At 40.4% G+C, this 21,349-nt stretch overlaps 1 protein-coding gene across 2 annotated transcripts in view; it reads right to left on the bottom strand.

The window, feature by feature from the left end:
* si:ch211-125o16.4 (neuroblast differentiation-associated protein AHNAK) overlaps window positions 1-21,349 on the bottom strand; it is a 50,332-nt gene that overhangs the window by 14,373 nt on the left and 14,610 nt on the right. For both annotated transcript variants that reach the window (XM_060831333.1, XM_060831334.1), the window contains exons 2-4: window positions 10,458-10,497; window positions 9,622-9,778; window positions 1,434-1,591 (exon numbers count right to left, since the gene is read on the bottom strand). In XM_060831333.1, coding sequence (XP_060687316.1) covers window positions 1,434-1,591; window positions 9,622-9,778; window positions 10,458-10,460 — 318 coding nt within the window. In that variant the 5' untranslated portion in view covers window positions 10,461-10,497. The remainder of the gene's footprint in view (window positions 1-1,433; window positions 1,592-9,621; window positions 9,779-10,457; window positions 10,498-21,349) is intronic.

The following is a 21,349-nucleotide window of genomic DNA, read 5'->3' as shown; positions in this document are numbered from 1 at the left end:
AGCTCCTAAAACTTCTGCTTGAGTCCAAACAACACAGGGATATCCAACTTCTCTCGGGATTTCTCACTAAGTACCTTCAGCAGAACCTATGCAAATTCAGTTATTTTCCTGCAAGTATAGCTTAAATAGCAGTACCTACTTTTACTTTTTCTCTCTCTTTCTCATCTTCGCTGACTTTATCAACTGCCTGTAAACTTTGAACTACTTTTCAATAGCCCTTGAACTGTCCTGAGTGACCTATTGAAAACCTTGCAACTAAGTCCATCCCTCTTTCTAGGCAGAATTGCTAATATTTTGGAACAGCTAAACGTAACAGCTCCATGGAACTGATGATTTCTTGTATATTATATTCTCTGCCAGAATGTTGGTGTTTGCAGCACAAAGAATGTTTACAAAATGAAGAGTTTATTTGAAAAAATTTAAAAATATATGTTGAAAACATTATAAGATGGAATGTAGTTAAATTCCTATATTTGTAAAAGATATAATTTATAAAATAAAATTCATTGAAAAATACAAAAGGCTTACTCTGTTTGTACCTGTCCATACACCACTTTCCACATTTATCAATCTTCCCAATCATTGCCTTTCCTACTCCACAGCCCTCACCACAATGTGCTTACCAAATCTCTTGCTCGTTGCACTTTTTGCTTCCCTAATCATCCAGTTTCTAGCTAACTTCCTGTTTGTTGGCCAATCTCTTAATCCCCATGCAACTCATCAAGGCCCCAACCCTCCTGGTTTCCAATCTTGCCAGTTGCAGATCCTCACATTGCTTGCCAGCCCTCCCGTTTGTTGGCCAACTTTCCCACTTGCTGCATCCATTTCCCTTGTTGTAATTGAAGGCCTGGGAGATTAGCAGCAAGAGACAGGATGAGCAACTTTGGAGTGAGAGAAACTTTTGAGTTCAAGGTCATAAAGGTAAACCTCAAAATAGAGAGACAACAAGAAGGTGGGCAAACAGAAAGGAGGTTAGAAGGAAGGTCAGTGGTAGCAAAGGTCAGCCAGTGACTAGGATGATCAGGGACAGGGGTGGAGGGGGAGAGAGCAATGATGTTCAGTGAGAGGGAGGGTCACATACAGGAAGATTCAGGGACTGGGACATTCAATGAAAGGGAGGGTCAGGCATGTGAAAACGATTAGCAAGATACAGGTTGGGCCTGCAACTGGGAAGTTTGGTGAGAGAGATGGCTGGGGACTGGGAGGGTTAGTGAGAGCAGGAGTTGAGGACATAAAGGGTTGGTGGGAGGGAAAGTAGGTCAGTGCATGGGATATTTGGTGAGAGGGAGAGTCAGGGACAGGGAGGGTCAGCAAAATGAAGGTAATTAACAATTAGGATGATCAGTACTAGTAAATGTGAAATCTCAAGCAATGGCCAGAAAGTTTATTTGTTTCATTGAAAGTAGCTAGATAAACCAATAATTTTTTTTTACCATGTCAGGACTGGACAGTCTGAAATCTGGGCTCCTGAGTTCTTCTTTTGCATTTAGTTTTAAGCTTGTTTTGTATTGTTCCGAATATTTCAGTATTTTGCTAACTTCTTCACTGGTTAGATTGTCAAAATGTATTGTTACTGCATTCAATTGATCACCTACAAGACAAGATAAAGGTAAGATAGACAAAGATAAGTTTTAAAGTTATTTGTACTATATTAAAATGTACCACATTTTTCCAGAGAATAAAATCTGCTGCAATAAAATTTGTTCAACAAATACACATAAACAATGTCATCATATGCATCAGGAGATATATAATATCATCTCTGAGCATGATAATTACAAAGTATCTAAAAGCATTGCAACATTCTAAATGGACCTTTCTCATTGGAGAAAACAATTAAGCATTAAACCAGTAAAATGAAATACATTCATATAGCTGTATTTGTCAATGAAAGTGTTTGTAAAACAAAATAACTTTAAAAATGGAAGGGATAAGCTAACTCTTCCTACTTACCACGCTCTCTGAGAGGAAGGGGGTAATTAAGGGAATTAGAGGAGGTTTGAATGGGAGGACCACGAAGAGAAACCGTGTATGGGAGGTTTGAAAAGGGATGTGGTGAGTAAGAGAAACACCAAACAGGAGGGATGTAGTGAATATGAGTATGGGGAATGGGAAGTAAAAGGAATGGGTCGAAACCAGCAAGTGACAGAAATGGGGAACAAAGGTGAATTGGTGACCAAGAGCAAGCAGGACAGAGTTGGCAAGAGGCAAGGTGTCAAGAAGCAGAAGTGAGTCAGCAAGCCAGAGAGAGTCGGAGAGCAGGGGAGGTCCTGTGAGCAGGTTGATGCCAAGCATTTTTTAAAATTCGTTCATGGATGTGGGCATCGCTGGCTGCAGGCATTTTATTGACTATCCCTAGTTGCCCTTGAGAAGGTAATGGTGCGCTGTCTTCTTGAACTACAGCAGTCCGCATGCTGGAGGGTTGACTCACAATGCCCTGAGGAACGGAGTTCGCAGAATTTGACCTAGTGAATACATTTCCAAGTGAGAATGGTGAGTGGCTTGGTGGGAAACTTGCAAAAAGTATTGTTTCCATGTATCTGTTGCCTTTATACTTCTAGATGGAAGAGGTCAATCAATCAGTCATAGAATCCCCACAGTCATGGGTTTAAAAGAGGCTGTCTGAGAATTTTTAGTGAATTTCTTCAGTGCATCTTGTTCATAGTGCATACTGTTGCTCTTGAGCATTCGTGATGGAGCACTGGTCACTTGTGGATTTGGTGTCAATCAAGTGGGCTGCTTTGTTCTGAATGATGCCAAGCTTCTTGAGTGTTGTTGGAGTTGCACTCATCCAGGTAAGTGGGGAGTAGTACACCTCACTCCTGACTTGTGCCTTGCAGATCATGGAGAGACTTTGAGGAGTCAGATGATGATGATTCGCCACAGTGTTCCTAACCTCTGACTTACTCTTGTAGCCATTGTGTTTATATAATGAGTCCCACTGAGTTTCTGGCCCAATGATAACTCTGAGGATCTTGAGAATTCAGTGATGGTAACACTGGGTGACACGGTGACTCACTGGTTAGCACTGCTGTCTCACAGCACCAAGGATGTGGGTTTGATTCCAGTCTAGGGTGGCTGTCTTTGTGGAATTTGCATATTCTCCCTGTGTCTGTATGGGTTTCCTCCCACAGTCCAAAGATATGTAAGTTAGGTGAATTGGCCATGCCAAATTGCCCATAGTGTTCACGATGTGCAGGTTAGGTGCATTAGTTATGGGAAATGCAGGGCTATAGAGTAGGGGAGGGGGTGTGGGTCTGAGGGGGTTATTCTTCAGATGGTCAGTGTGGACTTATTGGGCTGAATGGCCAGCTTCCACACTTTAGGGATTCACTAACATAGTATTCTATGGAACATTAATGAGTGGTGATTAGGTTGTCTCTTATTGATGATGTAAAAACAATGACTGCAGATGCTGGAAACCAGATTCTGGATTAGTGGTGCTGGAAGAGCACAGCAGTTCAGGCAGCATCCAAAGTGCATCGAAATCGATGTTTCAGGCAAAAACCCTTCATCAGGATGATGGTCATTGCCTGGCATTTGTGTGGTGTGACTATTACTTGTCACTTGTCAGCCCAAGTCTGGATATTATCCAGATCTTGTTGCATTTGAATGTTGCTGAACATTGTGCAATCATCAGCGAACATCCCAATGTCTGACTTTATGATAAGGGAAGGTCATTGATGAAGCAGTTGCAATTGGTTGAGCTTAGGATGCTACCCTGAGGAACTTTGTAGTAAGGTCCTGAAGCTGAGGTGACTGACCTCCAACAACAATGCCCATCTTCCTATATGCTAGGTACGTCTCCAACTAGTGGAGAGTTTGCCCCCGAAACTCCGAGGGCTCCTTGATGAAATACTCTGTCAAATTCAGCCTTAATGCCAAGGACTGTCACTCTAACTTCATCTCTGGAATTCAACTCTTTTGTCCATGTTTGCACCAAGGCTGTAATCAGGTCAGGAGGTGAGAGAACCTGATGCAACCCAAACTGGATGTCACTGGGCAGATTACTGTTGAGCAGGTGCTGTCTAATAGCTCTGTTGATGACATTTTCTATCACTTTACTAATGATAGAGAGAAGACCCATGGGGCATTAATTAACTGAGTTGGATTTGTCCTGCTTTTTGTGCACAGAAATTACCTGGATAATTTTTCATTTCATTGGTTAGATGCCAGTATTGTAATTGTATTGGAACAGCTTGTCTAGGGGAGTGGCAAGTTCTTGAGCACAAGTCTTCAGTACTATTGCTGGAGTGTTTGTCAAGACCCATAACCTTTGACGCCACCTTCACACACAACACCTTCAACATATTGTCTAGCTATCACCATTGTTAACAGCTAACCCAAGAATGCAACTTTTTAAAAAAAAGGTTTTGTGATTTACACATGAAAGAAGTGAAACTATTATTGTATTCTAACAGATGAAAGGCTTAACAGACAATTAATTTTTCAATGTATAATTTCAGTTACATCACACTGTAAATTTTTGCTATAAATTCTGTGTGTTAGGATTGAGCCCTCTACTATCACCTGATGAAGCAGCGTCACTCCGAAAGCTAGTATGCTTCCAATTAAACCTGTTGGACTATAACCTGGTGTTGTGATTTTTTACTTCATAACCTTTGAGATATCCAGTGCCTTCAACCATTTCTTGATATCACGAGGAGTGAATTGAATTGGCTGAAGACTGGTATCTGTAATGCTGAGGACCACTGACAATTCTGGCTGAAGATTGCTGAGAATGCTTCAACCTTATCTTATGTACTTTCAACATCGAGGCTGGGGATATTTATGGACCCTCTTCCTCCTCTAATAAGTGCTTTAATTATCCACCACCATTCACGACTGGATGTGGCAGGACTGCAGAGCTGAGGTCTGATCTGTTGGTTGTCATTGTGTCCTGTCTATCACATACCACAATGGAGGGTATTCCCAATATTAAGGTGGGATTTGTCTGGACTGTGCTATGGTCACTTTTACCTTACCAATGAAGCCTGCAGATTGGTAAGAATAAGATCATGGAAGTTTTACCCTCATGGTGGTTCCCTCCCCACCTGCTGCAGACCCAATCGAGCAGCTATGTCCTTTAGACCTGACCAGCTCAAACAGTAGTGTTGCTTGTAAGCCACTCTTGGTGGAGGACACTGAAATCCCCCACCCAGTACATTTTGCACCCTACCATCCTCAGAGCTTTCTCCAAGTGTTGTTCAACATGGAGGAGTAATGATTCATCAGCTAAGTGAGCATGGTATGCAGAAATCAACAGGAGGTTTCCTTGCCCATGAGATTTCATGGAGTCCAGAGTTAATATTAAGGATCTGAAGACAACTCTCTATATAGCACTGTACTGCCACCTCTGCTGGGTCACTCCTGCCAATGGGACAGAACATATCCAGGGATGGTAGTGCCTGTGACATTGTCTGTCCCATAAGTTTGGAAATTCGACGTTTCGGGCATAAGCCCTTCCTGATGAAGGGCTTATGCCTGAAACGTCGAATTTCCTGTTCCTTGGATGCTGCCTGACCTGCTGCGCTTTTCCAGCAACACATTTTCAGCTCTGATCTCCAGCATCTGAAGACTTCACTTTCTTCTGTACCATAAGTTTGACTTGCATCAGTCTAGACTGTGGGACAACTCTCCCAATTTTAGCACTCGCCCCCAGAAGTTAGTAAAGAGGATTTTTCAGGATTGACAGGGCTGTTTCTGCCATTGTCTATTCCTGTGCTGGGTGGTCTGTCCTGTTCAATTTCTTTCTTGAGACTTGAGTCAACCACACTGCTGGAGTCACATGTAGGCCAGACAGGTGAGGATGGCATATTTCCTTCCCTAAAGGTTTTTCTGACAATCAACAGTGGTTTGATGGTCTTCAGTAGATTCTTAATTTCAGACTTTTTTTTTACAATTGAATTTAAATTCCACCATCTGGTGGGTTTCAAATCCAGGTGCGCAGGACATTAGCTGAGTTTCTGGATTAATAGTCCAATGATAATACCAGTAGACCATCACCTTCCTGCTGCAGAAAGGGATTATTGCAAAACTGGGAACAGAGAGCTATGGGAGGCACAGCCTGGATAACAATAAAAATGGATGATGGTTACCTTTCACACATACTCCACCCTTGCAACTTAGTTTTATAAGTGGGGGCCTTATGAACACAGTGAGTTTGAAGTGTCAATCTGTATACCTGTATTGTAACTTGTTATTGTTACAAAAGTAAAGGCAATAAAAAGTAACAGTGAGAGACTGAGTGGAAACTTTGTATCTGCCTTAGTCTTCCCACAAGTTATGAGCCAAGATTCAGCATTCAAGAACAAGATGAACAGAAAAACACTCCAAGCAAAGAAAAATAAGGTTGATCCTGGAACCTGAAATTCAAGCAACAAATGAGAAACTCAGCAGGTCAGGCAGCATCTGCAAAGAGTAACAAAACAAATATTTTGAGTCCAGTATGGTTCTTCAAAACTGCTTCAAAATTCCAACTACTTCAACCACTAGCAATGCTGATGGTCACTCATCGACCCCTCATTCATTTCCTGTCTCTTCCACTCACTGTCCCAGTGAAATACATTTGAGGCAACTCAGTAGTGCTGCTGAGAAGCAAATCTTGGTTAAGGCAACGAAGTGAAGCCTGATGTTGCTGGACAGAAATTTAGGAGATGTCAGTTCTCTAGAGACTGAAGTCTCAGCCATCCTGCCATGAAAATAAGCATGCTGGCACATGCGGAAACATGTAGCAGACTCTCAGAAGATATGCAGCAGTCAGCTGGGATTGACTCCAATATAATAGAGTAGAACACCCTTCAGAGAATAATTCACAGTAATACAGTAATTCTTGACGCACCTGGCAGCTCCAGGAACATCTGCAAACATTCTGTTGTATGTAAGGCCTCCAGGCAAATTGATTCCAGTGTGGCAATGCTGACTAGAGGTCAGGGGAATGGTTCAGACAGATTAATACCTCTGAATTCTGTAATATCTAGGGCAGTACCTCAGGCTTAAATGAAATTGAAGATAAGCTGTCATGGAATTAAGAGGCAGGTTTTGACTTGGTGCAACAGTGTAAAAATGAAAGATAGTGAATCAGCAACCCATTTTACACCATTCATAATTTATATTTTCACAGGCTATAACCTTAAGAGTCTTAAGTGAATTTATCACATGAACATAAAGAGGCAGAAGCAGGCTATTCAGCCCCTTGAGCCTACTCAACGTTCAATAAGATCAAGGCTGATCTGACAGGAGCCTCAAATCTGCATTCTTGTTTCCCTCGAAGATACAGGAAAAGAGATAGGCCAGTCAGTCTATCTCGTCTGCTTCACCATTCAATGAGATCCTGGCTGATTTGATTGTAATTTCTAATCTGCATTCTTGCCTACCCCAAAAACCTTTCACTCTTGTTTAACATGAATCTGTCTTTAAAATAGTCAAAGGCTCTGCTTTCACTACCTTTCAAAAAAAAGAGATTTCCACAGACTCACAACCCTTGGAAAAAATAATTGCCTCGTCTGTTTTAAATGGGCAATTCCCGACTTTTAAGACAGCCCTAATTCTAGTTTCTCCCATAAGAGGAAACACTCTCTCTACATATTCCTTGTCAAGACTCTTTAGTCAGTTCTTTCACCAATATCTGTAACTTATTTTGCTAGTACCAACGGGATTTCAGAATCCTCTGAAAAATTCACACTGGACCCAAAACATTAACTCTGTTTCTCTTTCCATAGATGCTGCCAGACTTGCTGATTTTCTCCAACATCCTCTGTGTTTTGTTATAAATGCCATTCATTGGTTACAATTATATGTAGGCCAGAAAATCAAACTAGTGGACAAAAATCAGCACCTTTTTCAAGGTAATGTACTCTGGCTGTAGACAGCAGGAAATTTCCCGTACTGGAAAAGATTTCTCAGAGTTCCAGATAAGACACTTAGGTCCTCTGGGGGTTGCATTGCAGGATATCTAGGCAGTGAATGTGAGTCAGATCAGACTGAATTTTTTGCATGTTAAGATGTTTTTCTGGGTGGCAAGATAATTTTCAGGTCATGAACTTGATTGTTTTTGCAGTGTGACAGCAGGTACAATCTCTGAAGATGCAGCCTATTGAGAGGGTGTTATCAGCTCCAACATCCAACTGGTAATGGGCAAATGAGATAAGGAAATGACCATGCAATTAAGCACACTCAATTGAATGTGGGTGATTTGTAGCCTTCACTATGCCTGAAGGGAGATGGCTGCTGAGTTGAATAGGATGAGAGAGAGTTCAGATAAAATGGAGAGATTTTCCATCCAACTCCACTTTGATTTAGCCCTCTCCTGCTCTTCCTACCTTTACCTCACTGTTGGTGTTATTATATCACCCATAATAGGCTCAGCACTGAAATTGAACAATTTGGAAATACAGGTGATTTAATGGTGCAGGTGAAGATTTGTACAGGTGCTGTGGTGGTGGTAAAAACTGGTTGTGTGATAACACTTCTTGTTGTGAAAAAAATTAACAAAGGTGTGAAACAACTGGAGCAGACATTGAGTTACAAGGCAGCTTTTCACATCGCACTTCACATCAGCTCTGATGAAGTGTCATCTTGACTTAAAATGTTAGCTTGCACTCTCTCCACAGGTGCGGCTTGACCCGTTGTGCTTTCCAACATTTTTTGTTCTCACCAGGTAACACTATCTGAGAAAGCAGTCTTCAAGGATAAGGTTTTGAAAGCCTCTCCCTATAGATAACCTTGGCCGTGCCATTTTGTGTCTTCGAAGTTCTGATTGCATATTATATTCAAGTAGTCCTACCTTCCACTGTGCACTGGGCTCCTGTAGACACTCCTATGCACCATGGGAAAATTCCATTCCCTCACAAAATGCCTGGTAATTGCTGATTAACAATTTTAATTGGCTTCATATTGTTGCTGTGGTTCACAGAAACCATCTCTGGCAAAGACGGGGGCATGTAGTCATTCAGGGTTGATGACATTTTCTCTACTTTTCCTTGGCTTGAGGAAGGATCTACACTGATGAGTGATACATGTGACAGGAGCTCAGGCAAGGGAATGGGATACCGCACGTGTCAGCTCACTAGAGGACAAGATAATGCACTAACTCTGCCTCACAGGACATACATGCTGACTTTGAGGACTTAGGCCATTGTATAAGGTTAGTGGATGTACATAAAGAAAGTCAAGGTGCACTTGATCATCAGCCAACCAACTTGTAATAACTTGGCTCCAACCTTGGAGTACAGCTTGAATTTCTGTCATGGCCTCCATAGAGTGTGGAAGCTATTCTGCCCAACATGGGTTGAGTGGTCACCTCCACAAACATGCATATAAGCCGTATATTGAGGGAATGGAAGCCATTCTAATTCCTAAAGATGCCAGGGTTAATGGGTTGCACACAAAGTAACAATAATGTTGTATATGGAGAAGGAAATACATGCAACATCACTGCCAGCTGGATTGGGCACTTAGGTAATCTTTACATGGTTGAAAAACAAGCCTGGTGCCAACAAATTTCTAAGTCAGAGAGTTGTAACTGTTTTGTCCATGCTAATAACATGTTTTGATTTTCGGTTGTATCAGTTCTGGTATTTAATATTTATCACTCCACATTAAAAAGAATGGAATGGTTACCTTTTTTCAAAGTGCCAGCTCTGGCAACTGGAGAGTCTTTTTGAATATCCTCAATAATGACATTTCCATCATTTGTATCGGTGAGGGTAAGTTCTTCCGACAAAGCCCCAATGTTCCCTGGGAGAGTAACTCCCATCGTTTTGTTAAAGCCGAAGTTCTGGTTTCAGAAGAAAAATCACACCTGTGAGCTTGGAAGGTTCTTTACATAGCCTAGAATTCATCTGTAGATTTTGATTAAATAGATAGATTTAATTCTAAAGCTTTTTACTATGTTACATTGAAAGGGAAGTGTTTTTCCTAATTCACAAAGTCAGTGAGTGCAAGATTGGGATATTATGGATGAAAACTCTCGACAAGATGCCTGCTCTCATTTCCATCTTTCCATTCCAACAGTCTGACAATAATGTAAAGAGTGAAATTGGTGGTTGCTTCCAGCCAATTGATGTTCACATTTTGGCTGGGTAAGTTAATGTTCTAATTGCTTCCGAGTAGATTTATACCCTGTGACAACAAAGGAGCATTGAAGGCAGTATGGCACAATACTCAAACTGGAACATGAAAGTGCTATATTCCCTTTCTGACACTAACCTTGTCCTTCTAGGTGGTGGAGGTGCTGTCAAAAAAACATCTTGGAGAATTATCTCACTACAACCTGCAAACATGAAGCTTATTGGTATGAAAATACATTTCTAACATTAATAGGTCAGTGAATTTATAAACCAGAGACTTTGCTATCAATATAATATCGGAGAAGGGTGAAACATTGAAAGTATCAGAATTTTCAATCTACTATACATGCATACAAAATTGGTTGTTTTGTGAAAATCAGTACCCACCATTTTGTCTCCTCAGTCACTGCTCTTCTAGTGGAAATCCCTGCAGGCAGAGAAACAAAGTGAAAGTTTGTTACATTCTATAATAATAACACTACACTTTATTTGATTCTGTCTTGAAATCTCACCCTCTTTGTCAAGAGCACCATTTTCCTTGCCAATGAGCCTAGACAATACCTATCACCAATTGGGAATATCTCATGTCCAAAGCTTATAAACATTTTTAATTGACATAACAAAAGATGTTTTTGCAGAAAGTTTGTCACTGATGGATTGAGTCTTCTTCCAATTTCTGGCCACGTCCCTTGCTTTTGCTTCCACTGTTTAAGTCATGTCATCTGCTTTCATTTACATCATTAGTGTGATGCAATATTTAGTGCTACTATTGCTAGACTATTAATCCAGAGACCCAGGCAACGTTCTGGGGATTGGGTTCAACATGGCAGGTGGAGGAATTTGAATTCAATGTAAGTCTGGAATTAAGAATCCAATGATGAGCATGAAACTGGTGTTGATTGTTGGGGACAAACCCATCTGGTTATAGAGGTATACTGCACAGAAACAAGCCTTTTGGCCCAACTTGTCCATGATGATCAGGTTTCTTAATTTGTACTGGTCCAATTCGATTGCTGTTGGCCCATATCCCTTGAAGTCTTTCCTATCCATGTACCTAGAATCATTCCATGTTTCAATGATCCATTCACTGATATCCTTTAGGGGAGAAAGCTGTTGCCCTTACCTGGTCTCACCTACATGTGGCACCAGGCCCACAGCAACATAATTGACTCTTAACTTCCCTCTGGGCAATCAGTTATGGACAAGAAATGGCCAGTGACACCCACGAGCCATGAATTAATAAAAAGTAAACTATGTCTCTCAGTTTGTTACAGCACGATTCACATAGGAATTTAGAAGTAGAGAAAGTCTATGGCAACAGAAGGTCTTTCAGACTGTCACGTTCTTGCAGCCAAAGTAAGAGTTAACCAGCCTCGCTCTTTCTAACTGTTGGTCTGTAGCCCTATAGGTCACAATTCTTCAAGTGATTTTTAATTGTCTGCCATCTAATCCTCTTTCCCTGGGAATATTTAGTTGAACCCTTAATATCATCGAATCCCAACAACATGGAAACAGGCCTTCAGCTTAACACCCACCCTCCAAAGAGCAACTCACCCAGACCCATTCCTCTACATTTACCCCTGACTAATGCACTAGTACATTTATCCCTGAACATTATGGGCAATTTAGCATGGTCAATTCACCTAATTTGCACATCTTTGGATTGTGGGAGGAAACCCATGCAGAATGTGCAAACTCCACACAGACAGTCACCCAAGGCTGGAATCAAACCCAGGCCCCTGGCACTGTTAGACAGCAGTGCTAACCACTGAGCCACCATCCCACCCTCTTAATTGAAGTCTTAAATTCTCCCAGCAAGATACAATGGGATGTTGGAATGAGTTTCTAGTAGGTTTACTACAGAAAAAATAAGTGTCAGATTTCAGTGAGTTTCTCTCCAACCATCAGCAGGCAAGGTCACAATTACTTCAATAACTGGTCCACTTTCAGAGCCTCGAGAAAATCTCTGACAGAGAGAGAGAGAGAGAAAGAGAGAGAAAATTAAAGGATACAGAAGTTAAGATTGCACAGCTGTACCAACTAGATAAATATATCTAAAGCTACTCTGTGATCTTATGATCTGAGGTAAGATCCAAGCCAATTGGTTTATTCTCAGTAATGAGAATGTGATGTTATCCCTGAATAGAGGATTCAAAAGGAAGATTCTCTGACTATAAGTTCCCTGGGAACAATGTAATATTTCATGCTCCACTAGGAGGCACCACGATACTACTTACGTTCTCAGTGGCTTGCTGCCAATTAACTTAGATGGATAACGATTTCAGAAAAGATGGGTTTTGGTAATAATTATCGATTGAAAATGAAAATATAATCATATTCTTTTCAAAATATTTCACTGCCCTATAAGTAACAAATTGGACTTTATAAGAAGTATCACTTCAACATGCATAAAGTTTACAATGATAGTGGAGAACGTTGAGGAGCAGATGGAATTTGATGTTTTAAGAGATCATTCAGAAGGTGGAAGTTTTAGAAACCTTTGCAGGAAGACAGTAGCAAGGTGAAAGCTGAAATAGTTTTGAAGAAACTCATGTAGAGCTCAATGGTTCTTCTCCTCAGTTACTCATTGATTAGTCTCTATTGGTGGAGGGGAAGTAGTAGGATAAAAGTTTTCTAATTCTTCCATGGGACATGGCTATCACTGGCAAGGCCAGCATTTTGTTGTCCATCCCTAGTTGTCTTTGGCTTGCTTGGAAATTTCAGAAGACAGTTAAGAGTTGACCACATTGCCTCGGCCTGGAGTCATGTGTAAGTCAGACTGAATAAGGATACCAACTTACCTTCCCTGAAGAAAATAAGTGAATCAAATGTGTTTTTATGACAATTAAAGATAGTTTCATGGTCACCATCACTGAAGCTAGACTTTGAATCCTCAATTCAATTTCCTCTGTTCAGAGGGCTTGAGGTTTTGAGTGGGGCCTAGGACTTGAAAAGATTATTCGATTAGGTGTGTTGAGAGTGTAATGGAAGAAGTAACAAAGAGAATTGATGAGGGCAGAGCGATGGACGTGATCTATATGGACTTCAGTAAGGCGTTTAACATGGCTCCTCATGGGAGACTGGTTAGCAAGGTTAGATCTCATCCAATATAAGGAGAACTAGCCATGTCAATACAGAACTGACTCAAAAGGTAAAAGACATTGGGTGGTGGTGGAGAGTTGCTTTACAGACTAACCGCCTGTGACCAGTAGAGTGTCACAAAGATCGATGCTGGGCCCATTACTTTTTGTCATTTATATAAATGATTTGGATGTGAACATAAGAGGTACAGTTAGTCAGTTTGCAGATGACATCAAGATTCAATGTGTAGTGGACAGTGAAGAAGGTAACCTCAGAGTAACAGGATCTTGATCATATGGGCCAACGGATTGAGGAGTGGCAGATGGAGTTTAATTTAGATAAATGTAAGATGCTGCATTTTGGAAAAACCAAATCTTTGCAGGACTTATACACTTAACAGTAAGTTCCTAGAGAGTGTTGCTGAACAAAGAGACCTTGGAGTGCAGGTTCATAGTTCCTTGAAAGTAGAGTCGCAGGTAGATAAGATAGTCAAGAAGGCATTTGTTATGTTTGCCTTTATTGATCAGTGCATTGAGTATAGGAGTTGAGAGGTCATGTTGTGGCTGTACAGGACATTGATTAGGCCACTTTTGGAATATTGTGCGCAATTCTGACATCCTTCCTATCGGAAGGATGTTGTGAAACTTGAAAGGATTCAGGATGTACGTTTGCTTGCTGAGCTGGAAAGTTCATTTTCAGACGTTTTGCCACCATACTAGATAACATCCTCAGTGAGCCTCCGAATGAAGCACTGGTGGTGTAGCCCGCTTTCTATTTATATGTTTAAATTTCCTAGGGTTGGTGATATAATTTCTTGTGGTGACATCGTTTTCTATGGTGATGTTATTTCCTGTTCTTTTTCTCAGGGGGTGGTAAATGGGATCAAATTTAATATGTTTGTCAATAAGATTTCTATTTTGAATGCCATGCTTTTAGGAATTCTCATGCGTATCTCTGTTTGGCTTGTTCTAGGATAGATGTGTTGTCCCAGTCGAAGTGGTGTTCTTTCTCATCCGTATGTAAGGATCAACTAGCCACATCAATTAGCCACAAAACGACATGACCCACTCTCACTAGTATCTTTACATACAGATGGGGAAGGACACCACTTCAACTGGGACAACACATCCATCCTAGGACAAGCCAAACAGAGACACGCACAAGAATTCCTAGAAGCAGGCATTCCAACCGGAACTCTATCAATAAACACATTGACTGTAGTAATACAGAAACTGCACCCTAATTGACCTATTAAAGACGCATTGATGTCCAAGTTATGAAGCACCATTGGAACCAATTGATCAAAATTATGATTGCACTAGCCGAGACTTCCGGATTGGTGTTAATTAACTGTCTCTGTTAGCCTATCTGGTCAACACTGATACTAAAATAATGATGTTAGGTAATTCAGTATCACCAAATCCGCCCAAAAGTGCTACAAATACAATTTCTCTAGTTTGGTTTGAGCTAAGTTTGTCCCCAATGCCCAGTAAATATCTGACTTTCCTTGAAACAACGTCTGCCAGACTTACAGCATGATATTAGCAAACTGACATGTCAGTGCATCACATTGCTTTTCTTTCATCTCAGTTTTCTTTGGTATTGCTAATCTAATTAACTCAGTTCAATCATCTCCATAGCAATAACTTGTCAGAGAACGTCATGTCGTGAAGGTGTTGCTATTAAAAGTAAAATCAAACTGAAACCTCCACCTCTCCGAGGGTGGGGTTTTATAAGCTCAACAGTCAACAAACTGGTGTGAATTCAAATGGTATACGTCAAGAAAGTTGTAGCATTCCATATGTCATTATGACAGGATACAAGGTATGGTATGTGTAACATATTGACATAGCTCGGGTTACTGTTGTTAATTGTTGATACGGTAACGGCAATGAATAGTTTCCAGATTCATTTTTAGTTTTGAAAGCAAATTCCACTCCTACTGAGCACTAAGTTAAAGGTGTTCTGGCCCAGTGATAAATGCAAATATTGAAGGGTAATATCTGGGATTATCAGAAGCAGAATTTCTCTACTGACCGTCCCCTAGCCACCAATAGCCACTCTTGAAGGAAGTTCCCTTCTTTCATATTTTTGTGATGGGTGCTCATACCAGAGATGAGTATTGGACACTGCCAGATAGACAGGCGACTGGACAGCTTCAGCGGCCCATTGTAGGGATTAGGAGAGGGTGAGGGTATCCAAATCTTCTCCTTCAGGAACCTTTTTGTTTCTAAAAATATACTTTTGTAAATAACAGTTCGACTTTAACATTATACCAAGTACAAAACAGATTGGTTTCTCATATGTAGCACTCTGAGGTGCCTCAGTATTTACAATATTAATTTCATGTCATCCATACCATCTCAGGGGTGTTACACTGTTTCCAACTCCTTGGTTTACTACAGTGGGAGGGCCCTTAGAAAGAGCGGTGGGACAAAGAAGTCTTTCAGCCAATCTTTCAGCGATCAAGGCCAAAGCCCAGATATGTGCTCACATTTGGGTTTCCACAAACCCAATGGATAGACCTTCTATGGTCCCCAAGCTGGGACAAAGAAACTCTCAAACTGAGAGGTCCCCTCCTCTTATGGATGGTCAACCGGAAGTTGTGATTGGAGTCATGTTAGTAGCAACCTTATTTGAAGCTGACGGTTATTTTAACTCCAAAGAACAACCTCTGGTGTGGAAATTATAGGCCAGAGCCTTTTTGTTGCAGACCCACCAGACTTGCTGTTTGTAGAACCAGTGGCACTAGCATTTAAATCACCATGAATCATTCTCTTGCATACCTCACGTATAACTATAGTTTCCATCAATATTACTTATTTTTGTAAACACAACTCCTTAGTTTTGTATTTCTTTGCTTTTGTCTTTGTGGATTATTATCTTTTCCCAGCCATTTTGTAGCTGCTTTGTGATTGAACCTGTGTGAACATACTGTATAAGTGTGTATGTCCATGTAAGTGGAGTACCCAGCATTTTAAGCAGGAAATTATAAAGAACTTTCCACAACCTAAAAGTTTCAATACACTTCCTCTTTACATCTGCAGCTGTATACTTCTAGTAAATTGAGTTTTTACTTCAAATATATAGAATTTGCAAGTTCTTTTTCATTTAATTTAAAAATATGCTACGATTCCCACCATTGGAAAATCAGAAAGAAGTTTTATATGTTCACCACGGTTACAACTATTTTGGAGAATTATGTTTTAGCCTCAAACCTGGCAGAGGATGTTCTATGCTGTTGGAAAATGTTGAAAGAAGCAAGAGATTAAATGGCAGAGTTTCAATAGTTGATATGTATTTGGTCATGCAATAGGTGAAATTCTGGTGAACAATTCAGACTTTCAGTCTGCTTGAGACACCGAGCCCTATTTTACGTCTCAAATTCAAAAACCAAAAACCCAAACCTATACAACAGAAAAACCCAGCAACTAGACCATTCCTGAGAACAGTTTACCTGCCTCACAAGGAGCTGAGAGCAAGAATATATGAGCCACAATGAACATTTGTTCATATTACAGCTTCCTACTTTTCTGATGTATTGTCCTCAATTGTTTAACAATCGCGTCCATATATAGGCAGAACCTGCTGTGGCATTACAATGTTATGTTCATTTACCCCAATACAGTTTCAGATCCAGAGGATTAACAATTGTTTTACTTGAATATTCTTACTTGTGTTGACTTGCAAGTGCTTACCACATGTAATAAGTTAAAACAATTGGATGTACAATTACTGCAAAAGTACAAAAACAAACCAAATTAATAAATACAGAAAAAGAATAGTCGAAGAAATTACCTTTCATAAGGATATCATCGGAAAGATAATAAAACTTCCTTTTGTCTCAGGAGGGGAAGGTATTAGTCACTAGCACAGCAAAATTAGTCAGTTCATTAATCAATAAACTTGCTGTCACAGTGTACAGCTTTGGGCTGTGGATCCGAGCTACACAATTTAGGGAACAAACGAAAACAGAAATTGCTGGACAAACCCAACATGTCTGGAAGTATCTGTGAAGAGCAAACTGAATTAATATTTCAAGTTCAGTGATCCTCCTTCAGAACTGATTTGTTTGTTTTTATCTCCAGCATCTGCAGTTCTTTGTTTTATATTAGCACACAATTTATGGTTTTTACAGGTTGGTGGGAATGTGGAGTCAAGGCGCAATCAGATCAGCTAGGGCTGGAGGGGCCAACTAGCAAACTATTCTCCTAATTTGTATGTTTTGTTTGCTTGCCAGAATGTCACTAAATCTGTCACCACATTTGTTATTAAACTCTGGCTTTCAGTCACTTGCTTCTTGGGTGATTTCCCAATTTCTCCAGCATATAACCTCTGTCACTTGATTTGTTTGTTAGGTAGTTACTTAAGTGTTCTTTGAGATAATTGAATTTGCATTTCTGGTAGTTGAGGTGGAATGGTAATGAGGTGATGGTGATATTGTAACAGACTGCACATCTGGAAAAGCAACCCTTAGAAATTCCCATTGTCAACTTGCATATGTAAAATCTTAATCCTGTTCCGTTAAAATGATGAGGATAAGAATATAGTTCGAAATTTAGCACTTCTACTTTAAGTAAATTCACACCTGCATACAATTAACTGGTGTAGTGATTAGATTAGATTAGATTCCTTACAGTGTGGAAACAGGCCCTTCAGCCCAACAAGTCCACACCGACCCTCCAAAGAGCAACCCACCCAGACCCATTCCCCTACATTCACCCCTGACTAATGCACCTAACACTACGGGTAATTTAGCATGGCCAATTCACCTAATCTGCACATCTTTGGACTATGGGAGGAAACTGGAGCACTCGGAGGAAACCCACTCAGACACGAGGAGAATGTGCAAAATCCACACAGACAGCCACCAGAGGCGGGAATTGAACCCGAGGCAGCAGTGCTAACCACTGAGCCACCATGGTCTGAGTGTTTTAAGATTTGATAATTAAATCCATTAATCAGAATTCAAAGTGAAATTATGTTGCAAGTCCAGAGAAACTGAATTGTTAACCTGAGAACAGCACAGTTCAGGGGAGACTTAACAGAGAAATTCAAATTCTTAAGGCTTTTTGATACATTAAATGACAAGAAATCGCTTTGCACTGGCAGAGAGGTTGGCAAACAGAGGGCACACATTTAACGTAATTGACAAATGAACCCAAGGGAACTGCAGAGAATTTCCTGGCTGTGATCTGGGATGGATTGTGGGATCGTTTTGAATTTGTCTCCATTGCTTAAAAAGCAAGAAATCTTGGTTTGAAAAGGAAATGGATAAATGCTTGAAAAGAAATAAACTGCAAGAAAGTGCAGTAGTGGTAACTGGATTTCATTTCTGTGGCAAACAGCATGGAAATGAAAGATTGCAATATCTCCTTCTGCCCTCCAAAGAATTCTGTAATTTGAATATATATAAACAATATATATTCATATTTTACAGATATACATATACTATATGGCTCCATATAATGTAAGAATGAGCCCAGGCAGGTTTAACATCAAATACTAGAGGAAATTATTTTTATTATATGTATTCAACCAAAGCATAACAATTTCCAGATGAAAATTGTTTGTTCATCACATCATGCTACTCTATTTAAAGTTCATGTTTTGATTGTTCTATCGTGAAACTCCTTCCACTCTATACCACGGCCATCTTGTATCCTTCTTTAAAGGTTGTTAACTCTCCCTCATAAAAACAAAAAAAAAGCTCTCTTCAAAAGGTACCAACTGACAAAAACCTTCCTCAAAAACCTTCTGATTCTCAACCTGATAATGAAAATTGTTTTTATTATAATCTCAGTTCACATATTTCCACATAAGTTGTGAGCTAAATATGCAAAGAAGCTCGCAATGAACAGCTGACCTATTTCAGATTATAGAAATTTGCCATTTATTTTGATACAGCCAGCAATAACTCATATCAATTATAACTTAACTTGGGATCAAAAGCACTGTCTGCTTTTTAATTGAATGTGGGATATAAGATTTTTAAATGAGTTCAGATCTGAAATTCTAAACTTTTAAAGTGCATGTTCTCTTCCTGTATACAATGACACATTAAATTACGGAATGCTCATTTTGATGTAAATCTGCATAAGTCAATTATGAAAAACAGAGGAAAGCTTTGGAAAAGGTATTAATTTACATTGATCATCAAAATCATAAGCCTTCCTTTCACAGTTTCCCCCCGATTTTATCTTTATTTGTTTGCTTCAGTCAAAAAGAAACCGGCTCTTCTATTTGACAGTTTACTGATCTGTACACAGTATGACCAACACCATTTAAATGCACATACAATTGAGAATTATTGAAAGAGAGCTAAGATTGTTTGCTAAGGGAGAAGAATGTTGCCAGTGTAACGGGATCTACAGCATTCCTGCCTACCCTATTTCAACATGCAAAGAAACTTCTATTTAATGTGGAACTCCTGTTGGAATACGTCATCAGGTAGCAGAGATTAAAGGACTGCTGTTCACAGTCCTGTGAATGATACGCTCAACAGATCCAATAAAGGAACAGTATTTCAAGGATAAGAAAAGACCATTCAACTAGGGAAGATCATCTGTTTTTATGTTAATCTTTTTTGCATGGCATTGGAACACCACTACATAGAATTTTATTTAAATGGAGAAAACTGCACAAAATTGCGACACAAAGGGACTTGGGGGTACTTGCGCATAAGACACAGAAAGCCAGCATGTGTGTGTAGTGAGTAATCTGGAAGGCTAGTGCAATGGTGGCCCTTATTTCAAGGGGTTGGAATATAGAGTAAGGAATTCTTAGTGCAATTGTACAAGGTAGTGTTGAGCCCACATCTGGAGAATTGCGAGAAGGTTTGATCCCCTTATTTGAGAAAGTATATTATTTCATTGAAGCCTGTTCAAAGAACATTGACATGGATGACACTGGTGTGAAGGATTGTCTTATCAGCGAAAGTTAAGAAGATTTTGACACTACACATTGGCATTTAGAAGAATGAAAGGTGATCTCATTGAAACATATAGGATTCTTAAGGGTCATGACAGAGAAAATACTGACAGGATGTTTCCCCTCTTGGGAGAGTTTCCGTCTAGAGGGCACAGTCTCAGAACTAAAGGGTGGCAATTTAAGACTGGGGTGAGGAGGAACTTCTTGTCTCGAAGTGTTGTGAGTGTTTTGAACCCCTTGCCACAGAAAGCTGTGGGGGAAGAGTCCTTATGTACATTTAAGGCTGAGATAGATAGATTCTTGACCAGCTAAGGAATCAAGGGAAAGGGCAGGGAAGTGGACATGCGGAGTTTCAGATCAGCCACAATCCTATTGAATGGCGGAATAGGCTCAGGAGGACAAACAGCCTTCTCCTGCTTCTATTTCTTATGACCTTATGGTCACAAGTTCCTTTCAAACCACACAGCACCCTGACTTGAAATTATATCTCAGTTCCTTCACTGCAGGATCAAAATCTTGGAATTCCCTTTCTAACACATTGTGGGAGTAGCTACACCAGATAGATGGCAACAATTCAAGAAGGTAGCTTACCAGCATGCTCTCAAGGGCACCTAGTTGGACCGAAGTGTCAGTTTCCATGCTGTATGACTCTATGACTAGGGATGGACAACAAATGCCAAGCAATGCCTTGCTAGTGATGCTCGCATCCTGTGAAGTAATAAAAAAAGATCCAGCTCCATTCAAATCAGCTATGGGGCATGATTTTCCTTTTCTCCCCAAGTCTTGGGGCAAGTGTGTTATGTGGCACTTAGCAAGTTATCTTAACCAGTGAGAGAACCCACTGAACTCTGGCCATTGAATCCATTAAGAGCTAACAGGCAATTGACGGCTATTATTTCATGCTATCACAGGCCTCAACACTGGTGACTTGGGCTGCCAGAAGCTACCAGCTAATCAGAGGTCAGCAGGTTCTGAGTCCTAAATCTGTCAGTCAAGGCCTATGTCTTGAGAGATCCGATCTTGAATAGTTACTTCTTTTCTTCTCAAGGGGTGAAGGTCGTGGGAAGAGGAAAGTCAGGCTTTCAGACACAACCACCTTATTGCTCATCAGTGCCTCCAATTGCCTCAGTTTCAGGCATTACCGGTCACCTCAGTTAGGAAATTAGCTATCTTTCTATCAGACCAAAGAGGCTGGTGACTGGGGAGCTGGCAAGTTGAGGTCCTTGAGTGGCCATTGATTGACCACTTAGGACCTTAATTGGTGGTGA

The sequence above is a fragment of the Hemiscyllium ocellatum genome, chromosome 10 (assembly GCF_020745735.1).
Source record: "Hemiscyllium ocellatum isolate sHemOce1 chromosome 10, sHemOce1.pat.X.cur, whole genome shotgun sequence".
Lineage (NCBI taxonomy): Eukaryota > Metazoa > Chordata > Chondrichthyes > Orectolobiformes > Hemiscylliidae > Hemiscyllium > Hemiscyllium ocellatum.
This window is presented reverse-complemented; position numbering and strand designations above follow the sequence as displayed.